This window comes from Cucurbita maxima, unplaced genomic scaffold (assembly GCF_002738345.1).
Source record: "Cucurbita maxima cultivar Rimu unplaced genomic scaffold, Cmax_1.0 Cma_Scf00002, whole genome shotgun sequence".
In the NCBI taxonomy this organism is placed as follows: domain Eukaryota; kingdom Viridiplantae; phylum Streptophyta; class Magnoliopsida; order Cucurbitales; family Cucurbitaceae; genus Cucurbita; species Cucurbita maxima.
The window spans coordinates 2,238,188-2,248,509 of NW_019272018.1; the positions used below are offsets into that span (position 1 = coordinate 2,238,188).

The window sequence follows — 10,322 nt, forward strand, 5'->3', positions numbered from 1 at the left end:
TTTTTTTTTTTTTTTTTTTTTTTTTTTTTTTTTTTTTTTTTTTTCTAAATCAAACTTTGTTTGACGAGGAGATAGATTTTCATTAATTTTGTAAATTAGAAGTTTTTTTCAAGTCAAATAAGTTTGAGAAATCACATTTGTATTTGAAACCTCATGTGTAATTATTTCAGTTGGGAAATAACATCTTGAAACTTCGTGTATAATTATCTTCTTGGGTTTTTTTTCGTCTTGAAGGTGTCCTCAAAGCATCTAAAGGGAGGAAAAGAATGCAAGCTTGACATTTTAGTGATGGAGAATCTTCTGTTTCGGCATAATGTGACACGACTTTATGATCTAAAAGGGTCTTCTCGATCGCGCTATAATTCAGACACGAGTGGAAAAAATAAAGTTCTTTTGGATCAGAATCTGATTGAATCTATGCCAACCTCTCCAATATTTTTGGGCAGCAAGGCGAAGCGGTTGTTAGAAAGAGCTGTTTGGAATGATACATCATTTTTAGCTGTAAGTTTAATTTATCTTTTTTGGGTCATCACATTTGATTTTCAGGTTTTAATGTTCTCAACTGAGGTTTCTTAATTCAATTTAAGTCACTTCAAACATCATTAGCGTTTCCGTATACATGAATGAGCATCTCTATTTTAAGTCTAGCATGATCTCTTGTTGGAAGAGGGTTATTTTTCTATATATATATACACAACGCTAGTACTATAGGTTACTGATAGGAATGTTTGGGTAGAATTAGGATTAGGCTTTACACAAATTCAAAATTCTTGAAAGATTTTATGAACTTTTTAAAATCACAAGCCGAACACACTTACCAAGCATCCATCCATTTTCGTGTGAAATTGTATGGCTGACATATATTATCTCAAATTGCTGTTGCAGTCAATTGATGTCATGGACTACTCACTATTAGTTGGCTTAGATGAGGAAAAGCAAGAGCTGGTTGTGGGGATTATTGATTTTATGAGGCAATATACTTGGGATAAACATCTTGAAACTTGGGTGAAGAACTCTGGCATTCTAGGTGGGCCCAAGAACGCTGCTCCTACTGTGATCTCACCTCATCAATACAAGAAACGTTTCAGAAAAGCTATGACTACATATTTTCTTATGGTTCCCGATCAATGGCCTTCCTCAACAGTCAGCCCTAGTGAGTCCCACCCCGATCTCTGTGAGGAAAACTCAGAACCTGAGCATTCATGGGATGGGTAAGTTCGCAACTATTTTTGATATAGGTGAATACAATTGGTGCACTAACTTTTTTGGACAACTTTTTTGATCAATGATTTGAACCACTACTGGTTCTTTTAAAATGGCAAAAAGATTTTCTCAATATTGTTATTTTTAGTGCTCAAGCATTTTTGTTATGCTCAAAAGCACAAGTTTCAATTATCATTTTAGTAGCCTACTTTAACATTTTGTTTGTTTGTTTGTTTGTTTTCAGCAAACGTTATAGGTATCAGAGTGATTGATGAGAAGGTAAAACAGGGTGTCATTTTGTGTAGAATTACTCGCTTGGGGTAAACATGTTGCGTAGAACATAGCCCCAATGAGCCTAGACATGGAAGTAAGTACCCATCTTTGACATCAAATAGCAACTTCAGTTGGAATTTTGAGCCCATGCTTCGGCCTTGACTAAACAGCATGGGTAGTTTTCACTTTATGGACGCGCTTCTCCCTCGTCGAGTTCCCTCTCCCCTTCTGTAAAGCCGAAACTGCAGTAGAAGGCAAAAATGGCTTTACTTGGAGAGGAAGGATAGCTCTTATTATGACACAGACAATCTTTGTCGTAGAAGCATGAACCATGGCTTAACTTGAGGTCTTGCAAAGATTACGATGAATCGTGCAACCGTTTGAGTCGATCACATGGTATATCAGAAGGCATTGCTCTTGTGAATAGTAGTAAGAAAAAGCATAGTAAGTTATTCTTTGTTCTTTCTTTTTCTTTGCCCTTGAGAAGAAGATGAGTGTCTTTACGTTACCTCATCTTCTTACTTTTGGAGACTCATTGATGATAACTTTGGTAGATGGCATTTTGTAGATGACGGTAGCATTGTCGATTATACAGAGAGCATATCTACATATAATGTATAAATGACTTTCGATGATTCATTTTAACCAAAACTAATAAGCTCTAGTAAGATTATTTCCGATTCCTTATCATTTGAGACATTTTATGATTTTATATGTTTGTAGAAGGGGTATTCTTTTAAGTGATTGTCGTGCTTATGTTCTTATATATATCTCATCTAGATTTTTTTTTTTTTTATCAATATTTTTTTTCCATCTTAGATATCTCATTCACTTTTGAACAAAATTTGTATATTTGTAATTTCTCGGTATAACTCCTATTTTGGAGTATGATGCTAATGAATATTTCATTTTAAAACATTTATTATACAATTTTTTTAAGTTGAAGAATTAAAATAGATTATTTTTTAGAAATAAAATCAAGGCTTAAAATTTTTTAAAAAATTAACCAAAAGGTACATGTGATGAATGACTCATATGTTTAACATATCGAACATGTTGAAAGTCAAAATTGGAAGTGTAATAGAGACTTCTATGTAATATTCAAGACTTTTATCTATACCATATTACGATATTTTAAAAAGGATTGGTCTCATGTATGTATGTGCATTACATGACTCTAATAATGAACTGAATATGTCTTATAATACTCAAACCAATGATGACCATGCTACTCTTATATTTCAGATAAAGATAAAGAATTCATGCACGAGTGACGACCATGCTAGAATGACTATGAAAACTAAGTTAGTATAGTAAATGCATTGTTCTTCCTTGACCCATTTTTGTTTTTTTTGCTACATAATATTTCTTAAGTTTTATTTTTGTAATGTTGTGTTCATCCACTCAAATTCGTAATGGTAATGAGTATGAGCGGAGTCTAGTACTTGAAAGAGGAGGTGTCTATTTTTTTTTTTTTTTAAGACGGTTATTGTAACTATATGAAAAAAAAATCAAATTCAAACCGGATCGAAAATCACAAAATTTAGAATTTAGGGTTTAGAGTTTTAGGGTTTGGGATAAGAAATTATTTTCTTAAATTCCACCCCATGCATCCCTCTCAACACACTCTCCATTTGAATTGAAATGTAATTTATTTTAGGCTTTATAAGTCTCGTAAGGTTAAGGTATATTCGATAAGATTAGTTGGGACTAATTCATTATTATATATTATTAGAATTGCCCATTCATAAAATTAGGGTATTTTCTTGTTGGGTTATTGCATATATAGCAATTTTGATCCAAAATAACTAGTGAAATTAGCTCAAAGAAAAAATTTTAAAAATCTATCAACATATGGTATGTTTAGCATCACTTGTGTCACTTGCATTCACCTACTCCAAAACTAAGCGTGTTTGATTTGGAGAAATCTTAGGTCGGGCGGTCTCTCGAGAATTGATCGTCGAGTGTCGAATCCAATTTTTGAGTCTTGGGCTCGAGGGGTTACATGGTTAACGACATCTATAATTGATCGTCTTGGGCTCGAGAAAGTGTTCTTGCTGAAATATTAATCAACAGAGTAGTGGAGTTTTGGGCATTCTAATTTTGTGTAGTTTTCAATTTTTTTTTGTTGCTTTGTTTTTATTTAGTTTCACTTAATAACTTTTTTAAAGATTATAAATTGATAAATAGAGGGTTGGATGAATGCAAATTTAGATATCAAAGGCATAAGAGTGAGTATCAACATCAAGTATGAAGTTGGGCGCTGCGTTTTGTTCTTCAGCCATTCTTCTGTTCATTCTGCATGCAACAATCTGTGCTTGGGGTTACGATCCAAGTCCTCTTCAAGACTTTTGTGTAGCCATTGATGATCCCAATCACTATAACTCTGCTGGTAATCTCTTAATTTTCACCATTTTCTTTTCTCGTTATCGTTCTCGTATATATCTTTTGTTAGAGATGTCGAAATGGTGGTAAAGAAACCGGGAAGCCTTCTCCGTTTTCTATTTTATTTTTCGTCTCCATGAAATTCTCTATTTATTTTTGTAGAGATTAGGACGTGAATTCTTCGGAGAATTCGAAGGAATTGGGTTCTCTCGAGGATTTTTTTTCCTCAATGGAGTTCGACACATGCAATAAAGATTTAATCGAATCTATCTAATTTTGTAGATGAAGAATGAAGGCTTCTTTTATTTTTTTAGTCTTTGATCGTGTAGTAAGTTCAATTAAAACATTTTGAAGACCATGGTCCTTATCATGTTCCTTCGTTCATGCCTCATTTAAATAGGTTGACAACATTATAAAATTGTGAGGTTAACAACGATATCTAACAGGCAAAAATAGACAATATTTACTAGTGGTGAACTTGAGCTATTACAAATGATATTAGAGCTAGACACCAGGGGGTGTGCTAGTAAAGACGCTGGATTTTCAAGGGGGTAGTTTGTGAGATCCCACTTGGTTAGAAAGGGGAATAAAACATTCCTTATAAGAGTGAAAACTTCTCCCTAACGGATGTGTTATAAAATCGTGAGGCAAACGAGGCCTCCAAAGGGAGTGGACTGCGAGGTCTCACGTTGGTTGGAGAGGGAACGAAACATCCCTTATAAGGGTGTGGAAACCCCTCTTAACAGACGCGTTATAAAATTGTGAAGCTGCAACGATATCAAACAGGCAAAAATAGACAACATCTACTAGTGAAAATGCTATCAAATCTAGCATATTTTAAACTTGTTTTTGGTTGAGTATAGTATTTGTGAACGGGAAGTTCTGCAAGGACCCGAAGCTAGTGAAAGCCGAAGACTTCTTATTCCAAGGACTCAACATTCCTGGAAACACAAATAATAAACAAGGCTCAAACGTGACTCTAATAAACGTCGACCGAATCCCCGGACTAAACACCCTTGGCATCTCTTTAGCTCGTCTCGACTACGCTCCATATGGGTTAAACCCACCTCACATGCACCCGCGAGGCACCGAAATTCTCGTGGTCGTGGAAGGCAGCCTCCTAGTCGGGTTTGTGACGTCAAATCCAGACAACAAGCTCTTCACCAAAGTGCTATACAAAGGAGATGTGTTTGTGTTCCCCATTGGCCTCATTCACTTCCAATTCAACGTAGGACATGGCCCAGCCCTTGCCTTCGCTGGCCTCAGCAGCCAAAACCCAGGCACCATTACCATTGCCAACGCTGTGTTTGGGTCTAAGCCGCCCATCTCGCTTGATGTTCTCACTAAGGCCTTCCAAGTTGACGAGAAAGTCATTGAGGCTCTCCAGATGCAGTTTGCGTAGGGGATATAGTTTCTATTTTGAACCAAATAAAATGGTCATTAAAATAAAAGTTGGTGTATAATGGATTATATATAACGATGATATCTATTCCTTTGCTCGGAGTATTAATTAGATTACGTAACTCATTGGCTATGACTTCCTTTGTCGTTTCGTTTTGATACTATGTGGGTATGAATTTGTATCTTAGATAATGAAGTTTGAGTTACTTTGATCAATGACTTTTTATAGTCCATTCATACGAAGGTTGACTTAGGGTTCTCAATTTATAAAAAGATTGAACCATGCATTGGGTTGTGGTGTGCAAGATGTGTCACAATCGCACTCTTAAGATAGCAAGATAGTGGTTGTGTGAACACTTGTTGTAACCCAGCAAACAAGTTATTCGTGAGAAATTTAGAATTCAAGGACAACATTGGCGTATACTCGAACCTCGAGCACGTGAGTGAGAATATACGTTGAAAACAATTTGATAGAAAGTAGTGTTATATGCTAAAAGTGATTAAGCAACAACGACTTTGATAGCATATAACCCAAGAAGAGAGGGAGAGAACTAGTTATATCCCTTGTAGTACAGTTACGGACATTTTAGCCTTGAGGTGTAGACATGATTTTGGTGAATGGTCATACACATCGATATTGACATAATATGAAATAGTAAAAACCTATCTAAGATGAAAGCAGGTAAAAGGGGTTTGAAACAAGCATGCTGCTATGGACAACACATCCTGGACAAACATGACCGGGACATCTAACATGCAGACATAGATAACACTCTTTGAACAAGCATGACTGTGACAAAGTGCACACCCATATATTCGTCCAATCTCACCCCTTTTGGTCCAATAACCTCTTTATCTTCGTCCAATCTCGCCCCGAGTCATGTATACTTCTGATTTAGACTCCAATATTCTTTTACCCTTTTTGGGTTTGATCGTATTATCCAAATTTCCGAGCGAAAATTACTTCTACATTATCTAAAATTTAAAAATTAAATGAAAACATGTCACCTAATGTTTAACTTTTCCAATATATTAAAAAATAATCTCAAATATGTGAAATTTTATTGTATTAATTTTGTAAAAATCAATTCACATACCCCACCCGCTTCAGCTTTGGTTTGTCCTCAAACTACATCTTTCTAAGAGATGTATCGTTTTGATACCATTTGTAATGACCTATGTACAGGACTCAGGATTAAGATTTGGAATCTGGACTCGACACTTAATGACCCCAATATTCCCTGCATCCATTGCGACATGGTCATGTATCCATATTCCTCGTTTCTTAAGAATGAACATTATCCCTACATACCAACATGAGTCCTTCCAATATGTTTTGTCCTCACTCACATGCATTTTAGAAAATTTTCAAACACGCTTAACAATAAAGTTCCTATGATTAAGTCACCGAAAAGAAACGTGTACCTTGTTAATATAGATATTAACTTTCAATTCTTTATACTCATCCTATCCTTATGATCGTTCTCATTCAAATATAGTCTTGACTCATTCATGTATCTCTCGTTTACTCAAAAGTCACATATCTCATTTACTATTAGTATTTAAAGTTAGATTATCCAAATATAAACCATTGCAACATAAAATAACAACAAAAACTACAATATTTTTCACCTCAAACAAAATTTTTGTAACATTATTTAAGAAAAAGAATTCAAAAACTAAAGTTAATATTTTGAAACTTGGAGAATCCAATGATCATAATAAAAAAAATCAAGAAACAAAGAACATATATAGAACCATCCTAAACATTAATTGGGTGAAAGAAATCAATTAAACCTAAATTCTTTGACAAAGCAAATCATTGAATGGCATGATATTGATAATTTCAATGCCATGATTAATAATGGCCAGCTTTTAAGTTAAAAGACAATATTAGGAATATGCCTATTAATACTAATTTTAATTCCTCGATATTAACTATAGACTTCTCTAATCTATAAATAACTCTTCCCATCCTCATTTCTTGAAAAAAAAAATGAAAAGTAGTAATAATAATAATAATAAAGTTTCTTAGGTTATATTTGAAGCATGAGAGTTCGGTTCTTTCGTTCTTTAAAGGTTGGTTTATTCATCGTTTTGATTGTCGTTCTTCGGATTTCTCCGCTTAATTCAGTTTTGCAATACTCGCCCGATGATCCATTGAGTAAGAATCTCTTTCTTCTTCTTTTATCTCTTTGTATTTTCCTTTTTGTTTTAATTTTGTAGATTTTTTTTTCTCGAGTGTATGAGTTCTAATGAAGATTACCTTAATGCCCTAAACGAGTTGAATTATTGAGTTGATATGTTTGTTTCATGCTATTTTTAATGATGGATTAACGGTAATATGAAGTAGGCTTGTTTCGTCGTAGGTTATGGCGTTTGCATTGAATAAGGGCTAAAATTTCATTGTACGTTTGAGCCAATATCATAGTTTTATTGTACGTTATGGTGTATGTTTTGAGTAATGGCTAAAATTTCATCGTACGTTTGAGTAAATATTATGGTTTCATCGTACGTTTTGATGACTTCATTGAATAATTACTAAAATTTCATCGTACTTTTGAGAAACATCATGGTTTCATTATACGTTTGAGCAAACATTATAGTTTCATCGGACGTTATGGTGTATGCTTTGAGTAATGACTAAAATCTCATCGTACGTTTGAGTAAACATCATGGTTTCATCGTACGTTATGATGTCTGCATTGAATAATGACTAAAATTTCATCGTACTTTTGAGCAAACATCATGGTTTCATTGTACGTTATCGTGTCTGCATTGAATAATGACTAAAATTTCATCGTACGTTTGAGTAAATATTATGGTTTCATCGTACGTTTTGATGACTTCATTGAATAATTACTAAAATTTCATCGTACTTTTGAGAAACATCATGGTTTCATTATACGTTTGAGCAAACATTATAGTTTCATCGGACGTTATGGTGTATGCTTTGAGTAATGACTAAAATCTCATCGTACGTTTGAGTAAACATCATGGTTTCATCGTACGTTATGATGTCTGCATTGAATAATGACTAAAATTTCATCGTACTTTTGAGCAAACATCATGGTTTCATTGTACGTTATCGTGTCTGCATTGAATAATGACTAAAATTTCATCGTACTTTTGAGCAAACATCATGGTTTCATTGTACGTTATCGTGTCTGCATTGAATAATGACTAAAATTTCATCGTACGTTTGAGTAAATATTATGGTTTCATCGTACGTTTTGATGACTTCATTGAATAATTACTAAAATTTCATCGTACTTTTGAGAAACATCATGGTTTCATTATACGTTTGAGCAAACATCATAGTTTCATCGTACGTTATGGTGTATGCTTTGAGTAATGACTAAAATCTCATCGTACGTTTGAGTAAACATCATGGTTTCATCGTACGTTATGATGTCTGCATTGAATAATGACTAAAATTTCATCGTACTTTTGAGCAAACATCATGGTTTCATTGTACGTTATCGTGTCTGCATTGAATAATGACTAAAATTTCATCGTACGTTTGAGCAAACATCACAACTTCATCATTCGTTATGATGTTTTCATTGAATAATGGCTAAAATTTCATCGTATGTTCGAGAAAACATCATGCTTTCATCGTACATTATGGCGTTTGCCAATAATGGCAAATTTCGTCTTACGTTTGAGCAAATATCATGGTTTCATCGTACGTTATGATGTTATGATGTCTGTATTGAATGTTGACATTTCCCTAGGCAATTGCATCTTGGACTTCAACACATTCCCCTACGAGCCGACAGGCGTATGTATAAGCGAGGACGACGACAGACTATATCTCTGGGACGCGATCTACACAACCCGGTGCTGCCGCAACGCCCTCATCACAGCGGCCAAGGCCTTAGCTCTCAACATCAATGCCACAGCAACACCAACAACCCTGTTCCTCCCACAGCCGCAGTGGGCCAACTGCACAGGCCCCTTCTCACGCCAGCCCTCCGTCTCCCTCCAAGGCTGCGGGCTGCAGAGCATGTTCGCCGGCGGCAGCCACTTCTCCACGCTCCTCTACCTGCCAACGCTCCTCCAGAGCAAGGTGTACGAGGCGGGCGTTCGGAACTGCTCAGGGTTCGACGGCGGAGGGTTCGATGGTGTGTGCAGTGGGTGTGTGACAGCTGTGGCGGCGGTGCGTGGGGCGGTGATGGATGAGTTTGGGATTCGGAGGGAGGATAAGAATGAGAATGCTGCTGTTGGGTTTTCCGCCGTTGTGGCGGTTGCCGCCGGGAGGATTGGGAATTCGACTGATTTTGATGCCATTTTTCAATGCTTGTCTGCTTCCGACACATTGAGTAAGTTATTTATTATGTTTTTCTTAAATTTCCTTAAAATTTTTAAAAGTTTTAAAAATTGCCTTAGAAATTGTCTAAGCCAACTACTACGAGAAATTGTCTGTTTTGGCTGGAGAGAGGTTTTTACATCCCTCCAGAGAATGTTTTGTTTTTTTCTCTATAACCTATGTGGAATCTCAAAATCCACTCAGTTAGGAGTCAGCATCCTAGCTGTCACACCGCTAGTTGTCTAGATACCATTTTTGTAATAAATTTTGAATGAAAACTATTAGTACTTTGTTTAAAAAATAACGGTGAACATTAATTTTTTTTTAAAAATATCCTTACTATTAGTACAATATCTAAAAACTACCCATAAAATTTTAAAATTATTACGAGCACCCTTAAATTTTATTAAAAAAATTAAAGTTATTATCGAGGATAATAACTTTACTTTTGAAAATTACTAAATATTTTTAAATTTACTAAATATTTTTAAACTTTTTAAAAGGTGGAAGGATATTAATGACACTTTTACACAGTATTTTTAAAAAATTAAAAAATATTTGAAATCCAAAATTAAAAAGTACTTTTGAAGAAATTTTTAATGTTTTTTTTTTTTTTTTGTCTATTTTTTAAAATATAAGGATATTTGTGTGTTTTTTTTTTTTTTTTTTTTTTTTTTTTTTTTTTTTTTTTTTTTTTTTTTTTTTTTTTTTTTTTTTTTTTTTTTTTTTTTTTTTTTTTTTTTTTTTT

General features: G+C 34.4%; 3 protein-coding genes across 5 annotated transcripts in view; all 3 read left to right on the forward strand.

Moving 5' to 3' along the window:
- Window positions 1-2,166, forward strand: part of LOC111497876 (1-phosphatidylinositol-3-phosphate 5-kinase FAB1B-like) — a 13,212-nt gene extending 11,046 nt beyond the window's left edge. The window contains exons 12-14 of the mRNA XM_023148881.1: window positions 235-501; window positions 886-1,211; window positions 1,448-2,166. Of these exons, the coding sequence (XP_023004649.1) occupies window positions 235-501; window positions 886-1,211; window positions 1,448-1,475 (621 nt within the window). The 3' untranslated portion in view covers window positions 1,476-2,166. The remainder of the gene's footprint in view (window positions 1-234; window positions 502-885; window positions 1,212-1,447) is intronic.
- Window positions 1-5,419, forward strand: part of LOC111497886 (germin-like protein subfamily 1 member 7) — a 19,780-nt gene extending 14,361 nt beyond the window's left edge. The window contains exons 1-2 of one of the 3 annotated variants that reach the window (XM_023148893.1): window positions 3,682-3,868; window positions 4,725-5,419. In XM_023148893.1, the coding sequence (XP_023004661.1) occupies window positions 3,727-3,868; window positions 4,725-5,263 (681 nt within the window). In that variant the 5' untranslated portion in view covers window positions 3,682-3,726 and the 3' untranslated portion in view covers window positions 5,264-5,419. Of the gene's footprint in view, window positions 1-3,681; window positions 3,869-4,724 lie in introns of those variants that run through there. The other 2 variants (XM_023148917.1, XM_023148909.1) reach the window with 2 other exon arrangements.
- Window positions 5,420-8,905: 3,486 nt separating this feature from the next.
- Window positions 8,906-10,322, forward strand: part of LOC111496822 (probable leucine-rich repeat receptor-like protein kinase At5g49770) — a 4,647-nt gene continuing 3,230 nt past the window's right edge. Inside the window, exon 1 of the mRNA XM_023147351.1 lies at window positions 8,906-9,587. Within this exon, the coding sequence (XP_023003119.1) occupies window positions 8,906-9,587 (682 nt within the window). The remainder of the gene's footprint in view (window positions 9,588-10,322) is intronic.